Source organism: Mustelus asterias, unplaced genomic scaffold (assembly GCF_964213995.1).
Source record: "Mustelus asterias unplaced genomic scaffold, sMusAst1.hap1.1 HAP1_SCAFFOLD_895, whole genome shotgun sequence".
Classification (NCBI taxonomy): Eukaryota; Metazoa; Chordata; class Chondrichthyes; order Carcharhiniformes; family Triakidae; genus Mustelus; species Mustelus asterias.
The window spans coordinates 75451-90000 of NW_027590841.1; the positions used below are offsets into that span (position 1 = coordinate 75451).

Below are 14550 nucleotides of genomic sequence, written 5' to 3' on the forward strand. Positions count from 1 at the left end.
ATGTGCAGGTTAGGTGGATTGGCCATGCTAAACTGTCCCTTATTGTCCAAAGATGTGCAGGTTAGGTGGATTGGCCATGCTAAACTGTCCCTTAGTGTCCAAAGATGTGCAGGTTAGGTGGATTGGCCATGCTAAACTGTCCCTTATTGTCCAAAGATGTGCAGGTTAGGTGGATTGGCCATGCTAAACTGTCCCTTAGTGTCCAAAGATGTGCAGGTTAGGTGGATTGGCCGTGCTAAATTGCCCCTTAGTGTCCAAAGATGTGTAGGTTAGGTGGATTGGCCGTGCTAAATTGCCCCTTAGTGTCCAAAGATGTGTAGGTTAGGGGGATTGGCCATGCTAAATTGTCCCTTATTGTCCAAAGATGTGCAGGTTAGGTGGATTGGCCGTGCTAAATTGCCCCTTCGTGTCCAAAGATGTGCAGGTTAGGTGGATTGGCCGTGCTAAATTGCCCCTTCCTGTCCAAAGATGTGTAGTTTAGGTGGATTGGCCATGCTAAATTGCCCCTTAGTGTCCAAAGATGTGCAGGTTAGGTGGTTGGCCGTGTGGTGTTATTTTAATAGGGTCTGGGAGAAGAAGTGGGTAAAATACTCTGTGCGAGAGTCGGTGCAGTCGATGGGGCGAATGGACTGCACTATCCCCATTCAGTCTCTCTGCAGCCCGTGGGGTTAAAGGTCGGCATGCAATGCCACATCTGGCGACATTCCGGAGTGATCATTCAGAACCTCTTTCCAAACTCTTGCCGATTTTGCAACACCTCCGGTCCTGTCTGGGTCTCTCTCAGACTCCCCCGAGTGTTCAGACTCCTTTGAACGCGGTGCTGCTCTTCTCTCTGATGTGCGTTGTTCGCCTTGCGACAGAGCTGAGATAAACCGCATCGTCCGCTTCCCCCCCCCCCCCCCCCCGCCGCTCCCACTTATCTCTCAGGAATTCACATTGTTGGCAGAACAGCTTGTTCCCCGTTTGGTGTCCTTTGACAGCTGGGCGAGCTCCCAAAACCTTCACACAACGCTTACTCATACAATTCCAACACCGCTTGATAACGCTTGGGTTTATTTTCAATCCCAGAGAGTCTAAACATCGAAACACAGAAGGAGGAGGCCATTCGGCCCTTCCAACCTGCTGTCCCATGCATCACCGTCATGGCTGACCATCGAACTCAATCGCCTCATCCTGCTTTCCCCCCATCACCTTTGACCCCGTTCGCCCCCAGTGCTCTATCCAGCCGCCTCTTGAACACATCCAATGTTTTGGCATCAACTCCTTCCTGTGGGAATGAATTCCACAGGCTCAGCGGGTGAAGGAATATCTCCTCACCTCCGTCCGAAATGGTCTCCCCCCCAATCCTCAGACTGTGACCCCCCCTGGTTCTGGACTCCCCCCACCATCGGGAACACCCTCCCTGCATCTACCCTCTCTAGTCCTGTTAGAATTTTATAAGTCTCTATGAGATCCCCCCCCCCTCATTTGTCTGAACTCCAGCGGAAACAACCCTAACCCGCTCAATCTCTCCTCGTACATCATTCCCGCCACTACAGCCTGGAATGCTTGTGTCACACAGACTCTTCCAGTCATTCCCAAAACCCTGGATTATATAATCCTGAGGACATGAGACAACAGTCCAGAGTCAAAAGTATTTATTTCTCAATTCGATAAGAAAAGTTGATTCAATTTGAATCCTGAATATTTTCTTCACAAGTTAGCTTCCTGGTTCCAATTTCTCTTAGTGTCAGATCAGATACAGAGTAAAGCTCCCCCTACACTGTCCCCATCAAACACTCCCAGGACAGGTACAGCACGGGGTTCGATACAGAGTAAAGCTCCCTCTACACTGTCCCCCATCAAACACTCCCAGGACAGGTACAGCACGGGGTGAGATACAGAGTAAAGCTTCCTCTACACTGTCCCCCATCAAACACTCCCAGGACAGGTACAGCACGGGGTTAGATACAGAGTAAAGCTCTCTCTACACTGTCCCCCATCAAACACTCCCAGGAAAGGTACAGCACGGGGTTAGATACAGAGTAAAGCTCCCTCTACACTGTCCCCATCAAACACTCCCAGGACAGGTACAGCACGGGGTTAGATACAGAGTAAAGCTCCCTCTACACTGTCCCCCATCAAACACTCCCAGGACAGGAACAGCACAGGGTTAGATACAGAGTAAAGCTCCCTCTACACTGTCCCCATCAAACACTCCCAGGACAGGTACAGCACGGGGTTAGATACAGAGTAAAGCTCCCTCTGCACTGTCCCCCATCAAACACTCCCAGGACAGGTACAGCACGGGGTTAGATACAGAGTAAAGCTCCCTCTACACTGTCCCCAATCAAACACTCCCAGGACAGGTACAGCACGGGGTTAGATACAGAGTAAAGCTCCCTCTACACTGTCTCCACCAAACACTCCCAGGACAGGTACAGCACGGGGTTAGATACAGAGTAAAGCTCCCTCTACACTGTCCCCATCAAACACTCCCAGGACAGGTACAGCACGGGGTTAGATACAGAGTAAAGCTCCCTCTACACTGTCCCCCATCAAACACTCCCAGGACAGGTACAGCACGGGGTTAGATACAGGGTAAAGCTCCCTCTACACTGTCCCCATCAAACACTCCCAGGACAGGTACAGCACGGGGTTAGATACAGAGTAAAGCTCCCTCTGCACTGTCCCCCATCAAACACTCCCAGGACAGGTACAGCACGGGGTTCGATACAGAGTAAAGCTCCCTCTACACTGTCCCCAATCAAACACTCCCAGGAAAGGTACAGCACGGGGTTAGATACAGAGTAAAGCTCCCTCTACACTGTCCCCCATCAAACACTTCCAGGACAGGTACAGCACAGGGTTAGATACAGAGTAAAGCTCCCTCTACACTGTCCCCCATCAATCACTCCCAGGACAGGTACAGCACGGGGTTAGATACAGAGTAAAGCTCCCTCTACACTGTCCCCATCAACCACTCCCAGGACAGGTACAGTACGGGGTTAGATACAGAGTAAAGCTCTCTCTACACTGTCCCCCATCAAACACTCCCAGGACAGGTACAGCACGGGGTTAGATACAGAGTAAAGCTCCCTCTACACTGTCCCCCATCAAACACTCCCACGACAGGTACAGCACGGGGTTAGATACAGAGTAAAGCTCCCTCTACACTGTCCCCCATCAAACACTCCCAGGACAGGAACAGCACAGGGTTAGATACAGAGTAAAGCTCCCTCTACACTGTCCCCATCAAACACTCCCAGGACAGGTACAGCACGGGGTTAGATACAGAGTAAAGCTCCCTCTACACTGTCCCCATCAAACATTCCCAGGACAGGTACAGCATGGGGTTAGATACAGAGTAAAGCTCCCTCTACACCGTCCCCATCAAACACTCCCAGGACAGGTACAGCACGGGGTTAGATACAGAGTAAAGCTCCCTCTACACTGTCCCCATCAAACACTCCCAGGACAGGTACAGCACGGGGTTAGATACAGGGTAAAGCTCCCTCTACACTGTCCCCATCAAACACTCCCAGGACAGGTACAGCACGGGGTTAGATACAGAGTAAAGCTCCCTCTGCACTGTCCCCCATCAAACACTCCCAGGACAGGTACAGCACGGGGTTAGATACAGAGTAAAGTTCCCTCTACACTGTCCCCAATCAAACACTCCCAGGACAGGTACAGCACGGGGTTAGATACAGAGTAAAGCTCCCTCTACACTGTCTCCACCAAACACTCCCAGGACAGGTACAGCACGGGGTTAGATACAGAGTAAAGCTCCCTCTACACTGTCCCCATCAAACACTCCCAGGACAGGTACAGCACGGGGTTAGATACAGAGTAAAGCTCCCTCTACACTGTCCCCATCAAACACTCCCAGGACAGGTACAGCACGGGGTTAGATACAGGGTAAAGCTCCCTCTACACTGTCCCCATCAAACACTCCCAGGACAGGTACAGCACGGGGTTAGATACAGAGTAAAGCTCCCTCTGCACTGTCCCCCATCAAACACTCCCAGGACAGGTACAGCACGGGGTTAGATACAGAGTAAAGCTCCCTCTACACTGTCCCCAATCAAACACTCCCAGGACAGGTACAGCACGGGGTTAGATACAGAGTAAAGCTCCCTCTACACTGTCCCCATCAAACACTCCCAGGACAGGTACAGCACGGGGTTAGATACAGAGTAAAGCTCCCTCTACACTGTCCCCCATCAAACACTCCCAGGACAGGTACAGCATGGGGTTAGATACAGGGTAAAGCTCCCTCTACACTGTCCCCATCAAACACTCCCAGGACAGGTACAGCACGGGGTTAGATACAGAGTAAAGCTCCCTCTGCACTGTCCCCCATCAAACACTCCCAGGACAGGTACAGCACGGGGTTAGATACAGAGTAAAGCTCCCTCTACACTGTCCCCATCAAACATTCCCAGGACAGGTACAGCATGGGGTTAGATACAGGGTAAAGCTCCCTCTACACTGTCCCCATCAAACACTCCCAGGACAGGTACAGCACGGGGTTAGATACAGAGTAAAGCTCCCTCTGCACTGTCCCCCATCAAACACTCCCAGGACAGGTACAGCACGGGGTTAGATACAGAGTAAAGCTCCCTCTACACTGTCCCCAATCAAACACTCCCAGGACAGGTACAGCACGGGGTTAGATACAGAGTAAAGCTCCCTCTACACTGTCCCCATCAAACACTCCCAGGACAGGTACAGCACGGGGTTAGATACAGAGTAAAGCTCCCTCTACACTGTCCCCCATCAAACACACCCAGGACAGGTACAGCACGGGGTTAGATACAGAGTAAAGCTCCCTCTACACTGTCTCCACCAAACACTCCCAGGACAGGTACAGCACGGGGTTAGATACAGAGTAAAGCTCCCTCTACACTGTCCCCATCAAACACTCCCAGGACAGGTACAGCACGGGGTGAGATACAGAGTAAAGCTCCCTCTACACTGTCCCCATCAAACACTCCCAGGACAGGTACAGCACGGGGTTAGATACAGGGTAAAGCTCCCTCTACACTGTCCCCATCAAACACTCCCAGGACAGGTACAGCACGGGGTTAGATACAGAGTAAAGCTCCCTCTGCACTGTCCCCCATCAAACACTCCCAGGACAGGTACAGCACGGGGTTAGATACAGAGTAAAGCTCCCTCTACACTGTCCCCAATCAAACACTCCCAGGACAGGTACAGCACGGGGTTAGATACAGAGTAAAGCTCCCTCTACACTGTCTCCACCAAACACTCCCAGGACAGGTACAGCACGGGGTTAGATACAGAGTAAAGCTCCCTCTACACTGTCCCCATCAAACACTCCCAGGACAGGTACAGCACGGGTTTAGATACAGAGTAAAGCTCTCTCTACACTGTCCCCATCAAACACTCCCAGGACAGGTACAGCACGGGTTTAGATACAGAGTAAAGCTCTCTCTACACTGTCCCCATCAAACACTCCCAGGACAGGAACAGCACGGGGTTAGATACAGAGTAAAGCTCCCTCTACACTGTCCCCATCAAACACTCCCAGGACAGGTACAGCACGGTATTAGATACAGAGTAAAGCTCCCTCTGCACTGTCCCACATCAAACACTCCCAGGACAGGTACAGCACGGGGTTAGATACAGAGTAAAGCGCCCTCCACACTATCCCCCATCAAACACTCCCAGGACAGGTACAGCACGGGGTTAGATACAGAGTAAAGCTCCCTCTACACTGTCCCCATCAAACATTCCCAGGACAGGTACAGCATGGGGTTAGATACAGAGTAAAGCTCCCTCTACACTGTCCCCATCAAACACTCCCAGGACAGGTACAGCACGGGGTTAGATACAGAGTAAAGCTCCCTCTACACTGTCCCCATCAAACACTCCCAGGACAGGTACAGCACGGGGTTAGATACAGAGTAAAGCTCCCTCTACACTGTCCCCCATCAAACACTCCCAGGACAGGTACAGCACGGGGTTAGATACAGAGTAAAGCTCCCTCTACACTGTCCCCATCAAACACTCCCAGGACAGGTACAGCACGGGGTTAGATAGGGAGTAAATCCCGCTGTACCTTTCCTCAGGGAACGTCGTTTGGGGCGGGGTCCCAGGGGAGTGCGATTGCTGAGGATTTTGTTTGTATCGAGGTTTCCTGGGAAGGTTGTCATGGGAACGGGTTCAAAGATAGAGTCATCGAGGTTTACAGCATGGAAACGGCTTCTTCGGCCCAAACCAGGACGGAGGGTGGCGTTAATTCAGGGAGGCTGCGGCCTAGCCCAAAACTGGAGACCTCAGAAATGCTTCAGCAGATTGTGTTCAAGGGAAGAGGGGATGTGAACAAGAGGTGTCAACCCTCACAGACGCCCCCCCGCCCTGCCTCCCCCCGTACCCCCCGCCCCCACCCCCCAACCCCTCCCCCCCCCTCCGCCCCTCCCCGCCCGCCGCTTTACAGCGGAGCGGGGCCTAAGGGCACTGGCTATTTCTTCTGGGAGTGAGCCCGATCCAACTCCTTGATCCAGGCGGCCGTTCTGGCCTTGCTCTGTTGCCAGGAGACGAGGGGCTGGTAGCCAAAATGGCGGGCGGCCTTGTCGGTCCGGACGCTGAAGGCTGTGGTCACCATGGCGAGGGTGTAGCGGTTGAGGGCCGGGGTAAAGGTCACCAGGGGTCGCAAGAGCCACTGGACGGCCTCAAAGAGGGTTGCCAGGAGGTACATTACGGAGAAGGGCAGCGGGGGCTTGTGGCCCAGCATGCGGAAGCCGCTAGGCCCCAGGAACTCCATGTCGAACTCCTCGTAGCTCAGGTAGGGCGAGTTGTCATAGCAGAAGTAGGCCTCACCCCCAAGCACCTCGGACCTGAGCTGCAAGGCACGGGCAGCCTGTAGGTGCATCCACGCCACATTCCCTGTGGGAAGAGAAGAACAAATGAACAGATCCGGACACCATCCGAAACATTCCAGCCCTCCCCCACATCTCCGCGCCCATCCCGTCAACGCTCGGACAACCAACAGATCCCCCAACCCAGGCCTCAGGGAACACCGCACTCCCACTCTAGAGGCACGGAGCCTGAACAACTAGGCCCGAAACACTGGACCCAGAGGGGGAAAGGACAGTGTATCTAACGCACTGTGACACCCGGTCCCAGAGGGGGAAAGGACAGTGTATCTAATGCACTGTGACACCCGGTTCTCGGGGGAGTTGGGGAAGTAGATCGAATCTGTGACCAAGTCGCATCGTACCCACGTACACCCGGCCATGTTCGATTTCTTTCCCAGCAAGGCGCAGCCTCCTGCGGCCGAATTTCACCAGCTTGTGATACAGATCCTCCATCAGTCCGTTGTTTTCTCCGTAAATGCCCGTCGGGCGTAAGGCGCACGTGACGAGGACCTTCCCGTCCCGCAGCTGTGAGAGAAATATCAGATTCTGGTTCTGAGGCCAAACCTCTCCAAGTCTGCGGCCGCGCTGACCCCCGCTTCACCCCTCAGCGTCCCGCCGCCCTCGCTCACCCCTCACAGGAACGTGGAAACATCGGAACAGGGGGAGGCCATTCTGCCGTTCGAGCCTACCCCGCCATTCATTACAATCATGGCTGTTCTCTGCCTGGTCTCAAATCCACCTCCCCATCTGTTCCCCACATAAATGTGTGAGGTTATTCGCTTTGGAAGCAAAAACAAGGCGGCAGATTCCTACCTGAATGGGTGTACATTGGGAGAGGGGAGTGTGCAGAGGGACCTGGGTGTCCTCGTGAACCAGTCGCTGAAGGTAAGCATGCAGCAGGCGGTAAAGACACCTAATGGTACGTTGGCCTTCATTGCGAGAGGTTTGGAGTACAGGAGCAGAGGGATGTGTTGTTGCGATGATACGGGGCCTTGGTGAAGCCTCACCTAGAGTATTGTGGGCAGTTTTGGATCTCCTGAGGAAGGATGTTCTTGCTCTCGAGGGAGCGCAGCGAAGGTTTACCAGGCTGATTCCGGGAACGGCGGGACTGGTGTACGAGGAGAGAATGACCAGGTTAGGGTTGTTTCCGCTGGAGTTCAGATGAATGAGGGGGGATCTCCCAGAGACTGATCAAATGATCGTAGAATCGCTGCAGTGCAGAAGGAGGCCATTCAGCCCATCGAGTCTGCACCGACCACAATCCCACCCAGGCCCTATCCCCATAACCCCACACATTTACCCTGCTAATCCCTCAAACCTACACATCCCGGGACACAAAAGGACAATTTAGCACGGCCAATCTCCCTAACCCGCACATCTTTGGACACTAAGGGACAATTTAGCATGGTCAATCCACCTAACCCGCACATCTTTGGACACTAAGGGACAATTTAGCATGGCCAATCCACCTAACCCGCACATCTTTGGACACTAAGGGACAATTTAGCATGGCCAATCCACCTAACCCGCACATCTTTGGACACTAAGGGACAATTTAGCATGGTCAATCCACCTAACCTACACATCTTTGCACACTAAGGGACAATTTAGCATGGTCAATCCACCTAACCTACACATCTTTGGACACTAAGGGGCAATTTAGCACGGCCAATCCACCTAACCTGCACATCTTTGGACACTAAGGGACAATTTAGCACGGCCAATCCACCTAACCTGCACATCCTGGGACACTAAGGGACAATTTAGCACGGCCAATCCACCTAACCTGCACATCTTTGGACACTAAGGGACAATTTAGCACGGCCAATCCACCTAACCTGCACATCCTGGGACACTAAGGGACAATTTAGCATGGCCAATCCACCCTAACCAGCACATCTTTGGACACTAAGGGGCAATTTAGCATGGCCAATCCACCTAATCTGCACATCTTTGGACACTAAGGGACAATTTAGCATGGTCAATCCACCTAACCTGCACATCTTTGGACACTAAGGGGCAATTTAACATGGCCAATCCACCTAACCCACACATCTTTGGACACTAAGGGGCAATTTAGCATGGCCAATCCACCTAACCCACACATCTCTGGACACTAAGGGACAATTTAGCATGGCCAATCCACCTAACCTGCACATCCTGGGACACTAAGGGACAATTTAACATGGCCAATCCACCTAACCCACACATCTTTGGACACTAAGGGACAATTTAGCATGGCCAATCCACCTAACCCACACATCTCTGGACACTAAGGGACAATTTAGCATGGCCAATCCATCTGACCTACACATCTTTGGACACTAGGGGGCAATTTAGCATGGCCAATCCACCTAACTTGGACATCCTGGGACACGAAGGGACAATTTAGCATGGCCAATCCATCTGACCTACACATCTTTGGACACTAGGGGGCAATTTAGCATGGCCAATCCACCTAACCCGCACATCTTTGGACACTAAGGGACAATTTAGCATGGCCAATCCACCTAACCCACACATCTTTGGACACTAAGGGACAATTTAGCATGGCCAATCCACCTAACCCACACATCTTTGGACACTGAGGGACAATTTAGCATGGCCAATCCATCTGACCTACACATCTTTGGACACTAAGGGGCAATTTAGCATGGCCAATCCACCTAACCTACACATCTTTGGACACTAAGGGACAATTTAGCACGGCCAATCCACCTAACCCGCACATCTTTGGACACTAAGGGACAATTTAGCATGGCCAATCCACCTAACCCACACATCTTTGGACACTAAGGGACAATTTAGCATGGCCAATCCACCTAACCCACACATCTTTGGACACTGAGGGACAATTTAGCATTGCCAATCCATCTGACCTACACATCTTTGGACACTAAGGGGCAATTTAGCATGGCCAATCCACCTAACCTACACATCTTTGGACACTAAGGGACAATTTAGCATGGCCAATCCACCTAACCTGCGCATCTTTGGACACTAAGGGGCACTTTAGCACGGCCAATCCACCTAACCCACACATCTTTGGACACTAAGGGACAATTTAGCATGGCCAATCCACCTAACCTGCGCATCTTTGGACACTAAGGGGCACTTTAGCACGGCCAATCCACCTAACCTACACATCTTTGGACCGTGGGAGGAAACCGGAGCACCCGGAGGAAACCCACGCAGACACGGGGAGAACGTGCAGACTCCACACAGACAGTGACCCGAACCGGGAATCGAACCCGGGTCCCTGGCGCTGTGAGGCAGCAGCGCTAACCACCCTGGTACAGTGCTGTGGTTTAAAAATAAAATTCTAACAGGACTGGACAGGGTCGATGGAGGGAGGATGTCCCCGATGGTGGGGGGAGTCCAGAACCAGGGGGGGGGTCACAGTCTGAGGATTGGGGGGGAGACCATTTCGGACGGAGGTGAGGAGATATTTCTTCACCCGCTGAGCCTGTGGAATTCATTCCCACAGGAAGGAGTTGATGCCAAAACATTGAATGTGTTCAAGAGGCGGCTGGATAGAGCACTGGGGGCGAACGGGGTCAAAGGTGATGGGGGGAAAGCAGGATGAGGCGATTGAGTTGGATGATCAGCCATGACGGTGATGGATGGTGGGGTAGGCCCGAAGGGCCGAATGGCCTCCTTTGCTCCATTCTTCTGTGTTTCTATATTTCCATATCCCTTCAACTCGTTTTTATCAGAAATATATCTGTCTCTTTCTTGATACCGTTCAACCATTCAGACCCCACCGCTCCGGAGGCAGCGAGTTCCACAAATCCACGCCCCTCTGCGAGAAGTAGCTCCTCCTGATCTCTGTGTTAAATCTACAACCTCGACCCGTGACTCCTTGTTCCAGATTGCCCCACAAGGGGTCACTACAGTTAAGAAAGCCCCACCAACGCCTCTACTTTCTCAGGAGGCGAAGGAAATTCGGCATGTCAGCTCCGACTCTCACCAACTTTTACAGATGCCCCATAGAAAGCATCCTTTCCGGGTGTATCACAGCTCGGTCTGGGGCTCCTGCTCTGCCCAAGACCGCAAGGAACTACAAAGGGTCGTGAATGTAGCCCAATCCATCACTCAAACCAGCGTCCCCTCCATTGGCTCCGTCTACACTTCCCGCTGCCTCGGGGAAAAGCAGCCGGCAGAATCAAGGACCCCCCCAACACACACCCCGGACATTCTCTCTTCCACCTTCTTCCGTCGGGAGAAAGATACAAAAGTCTGAGGTCACGTACCGACCGACTCAAGAACAGCTTCTTCCCTGCTGCCGTCAGACTTTTGAATGGACCGACCTTATATTAAGTTGATCTTTCTCTACACCCGAGCTGTGACTGTAACACTACATTCTGCACCCTCTCCTTTCCTTCTCTATGAACGGTATGCTTTGTCTGTATAGCGCGCAAGAAACAATACTTTTCACTGTATCCCAATACATGTGACAATAATAAATCATAGAACACAGAACATAGAACAGTACAGCACAGAACAGGCCCTTCGGCCCACGATGTTGTGCCGAGCTTTATCTGAAACCAAGATCAAGCTATCCCACTCCCTATCATCCTGGTGTGCTCCATGTGCCTATCCAATAACCGCTTAAATGTTCCTAAAGTGTCTGACTCCACTATCACTGCAGGCAGTCCATTCCACACCCCAACCACTCTCTGCGTAAAGAACCTACCTCTGATATCCTTCCTATATCTCCCACCATGAACCCTATAGTTATGCCCCCTTGTAATAGCTCCATCCACCCGAGGAAATAGTCTTTGAACGTTCACTCTATCTATCCCCTTCATCATTTTAGAAACCTCTATTAAGTCTCCCCTCAGCCTCCTCCGCTCCAGAGAGAACAGCCCCAGCTCCCTCAACCTTTCCTCATAAGACCTACCCTCCAAACCAGGCAGCATCCTGGTAAATCTCCACTGCACTCTTTCCAGCGCTTCCACATCCTTCTTATAGTGAGGTGACCAGAACTGCACACAATATTCCAAATGTGGTCTCACCAAGGTCCTGTACAGTTGCAGCATAACCCCACGGCTCTTAAACTCCAACCCCCTGTTAATAAAAGCTAACACACTATAGGCCTTCTTCACAGCTCTATCCACTTGAGTGGCAACCTTCAGAGATCTGTGGATATGGACCCCAAGATCTCTCTGTTCCTCCACAGTCTTCAGAACCCTACCTTTGACCCTGTAATCCACATTTAAATTTGTCCTACCAAAATGGATCACCTCACATTTATCAGGGTTAAACTCCATTTGCCATTTTTCAGCCCAGCTTTGCATCCTATCCATGTCTCTTTGCAGCCTACAACAGCCCTCCACCTCATCCACTACTCCACCAATCTTGGTGTCATCAGCAAATTTACTGATCCACCCTTCAGCCCCCTCCTCTAAGTCATTAATAAAAATCACAAAGAGCAGAGAACCAAGCACTGATCCCTGCGGCACTCCGCTAGCAACCTGCCTCCAGTCCGAAAATTTTCCATCCACCACCACCCTCTGTCTTCGATCAGACAGCCAGTTACCTATCCAATCGGCCAACTTTCCCTCTATCCCACACCTCCTCACTTTCATCATAAGCCGACCATGGGGGACCTTATCAAACGCCTTACTAAAATCCATGTATATGACATCAACTGCCCTACCTTCATCAACACACTTAGTTACCTCCTCAAAAAATTCTATCAAATTTGTGAGGCACGACTTGCCTTTCACGAATCCGTGCTGACTATCCCGGATTAATCCGCATCTTTCTAAATGGTCGTAAATCCCATCCCTAAGGACCTTTTCCATCAATTTACCAACCACTGAAGTATGACTAACCGGTCTATAATTACCAGGGTCATTTCTATTCCCTTTCTTAAACAGAGGAACAACATTCGCCATTCTCCAGTCCTCTGGCACCATCCCCATGGACAGTGAGGACCCAAAGATCAAAGCCAAAGGCTCTGCAATCTCATCCCTTGCCTCCCAAAGAATCCGAGGATATATTTCATCAGGCCCAAGGGACTTATCGACCTTCAGTTTATTCAAAACTGCCAGGACAACCTCCCTCCGAACATCTATTTCCTCCAGCCTATTAGCCTGTAACACCTTCTCTTCCTCAAAAACATGGCCCCTCTCCTTGGTGAACACTGAAGAAAAGTATTCATTCATCACCTCTCCTATCTCTACTGACTCCATACACAAGTTCCCACTACTGTCCTTGACCGGCCCTAACCTCACCCTGGTCATTCTTTTATTCCTCACATAAGAGTAAAAAGCCTTGGGGTTTTCCTTGATCCGACCCGCCAAGGACTTCTCGTGTCCCCTCCTAGCTCTCCTAAGCCCCTTTTTCAGCTCATTCCTTGCTAACTTGTAACCCTCAATCGAGCCATCTGAACCTTGTTTCCTCATCCCTACAGAAGCTTCCCTCTTCCTTTTCACAAGACATTGCACCTCTTTCGTGAACCATGGTTCCCTCACTCGGCCATTTCCTCCCTGCCTGACAGGGACATACCTATCAGATACAAATCAAATCCTTTTCCTTCTCCCCTCTGTACTCTATGAACGGTATGCTTTGTCTGTACAGCGCGCAAGAAACAATACTTTTCACTGGATCCCAATACACGTGACAATAATACATCAAATCTAGAGAGAAACATTGGGTCTCCGCTCACTCTCTCAATCCCTTTTCTATCCCTCGATCAGATCCCCCTCTCATCCTAAACTCCAGTGAGTACAAGCCCAAACTATTCAATCTCTCCCTGTGCGTCAACCCCTTCCATTCCTGGAATCAATGCGGGTGACCCTTCCTCTGAACCGCCTCCAGGGCCCCCACGTCCTTCCTCAAATCAGGAGACCACAACTGGACACACTACTCCAGATGTGGTCTCACCAATGCCCTGTCCAACTGCAGCAACGCTTCTCTGCTTCGACACTCCAGTCCCTTCGCAACAAACATCAATTTGCCTCACCTATTGCGTGCTGTACCTGCACGCCAACTTTCGATGACTCATGAACCAGATCCCTTTGAATCGACGTGTTTTGAATCTATTTCCCATTTAGATATTTGCCTTTGCATTTGTCCTTTGACAAAATGGATAACCTCACACTAATCCACGTGAAATTCCAGCTCAAACTCTGGCCCATTTTCCTCGTCGATCACGAGTCCCCGGCAACAACGGCATTACAATGTACACAACGCCCCTTGGCAAAAATATCCATGGCCCTCCCACCACCTCCCCCATCCCCTCCCTATCTCTGTCACCTCCTCCAGCCCCCTACACCCCCTCCCTATCTCTGTAACCCCCTCCAGCCCCCTACACCCCCTCCCTATCTCTGTAACCCCCTCCAGCCCCCTACACCCCCTCCCTATCTCTGTAACCTCCTCCAGCCCCTACATCCCCTCCCTATCTCTGTAACCTCCTCCAGCCCCCTACATCCCCTCCCTATCTCTGTAACCTCCTCCAGCCCCGACACCCCCTCCCTATCTCTGTAACCTTCTCCAGCCCCTAAACCCCCTCTCTATCTCTGTAACTTCCTCCAGCTCCCTACACCCCTCCCTATCTCTGTAACCTCCTCCAGCCCCCTACACCCCTCCCTATCTCTGTAACCTCCTCCAGTCCCAACACCCCCTCCCTATCTCTGTAACCTTCTCCAGCCCCTACACCCCCTCCCTATCTCTG

At 51.6% G+C, this 14550-nt stretch overlaps 1 protein-coding gene and 1 long non-coding RNA gene across 2 annotated transcripts in view; both read right to left on the bottom strand.

Annotated features, from left to right (window-relative positions):
- Window positions 1-1620: 1620 nt before the first annotated feature.
- On the bottom strand, window positions 1621-2266 carry LOC144487580 (uncharacterized). Its single transcript, XR_013496432.1, has 2 exons — window positions 2110-2266; window positions 1621-1762 (listed from the first exon to the last, which is right to left on the bottom strand). It is a non-coding gene; the product is annotated as an uncharacterized LOC144487580 (long non-coding RNA).
- A 4157-nt stretch (window positions 2267-6423) lies between these two features.
- LOC144487579 (3 beta-hydroxysteroid dehydrogenase type 7-like) overlaps window positions 6424-14550 on the bottom strand; it is an 18963-nt gene continuing 10836 nt past the window's right edge. Inside the window, 2 exon segments of the mRNA XM_078205663.1 lie at window positions 6424-6894; window positions 7229-7391. Coding sequence (XP_078061789.1) covers window positions 6470-6894; window positions 7229-7391 — 588 coding nt within the window. The 3' untranslated portion in view covers window positions 6424-6469.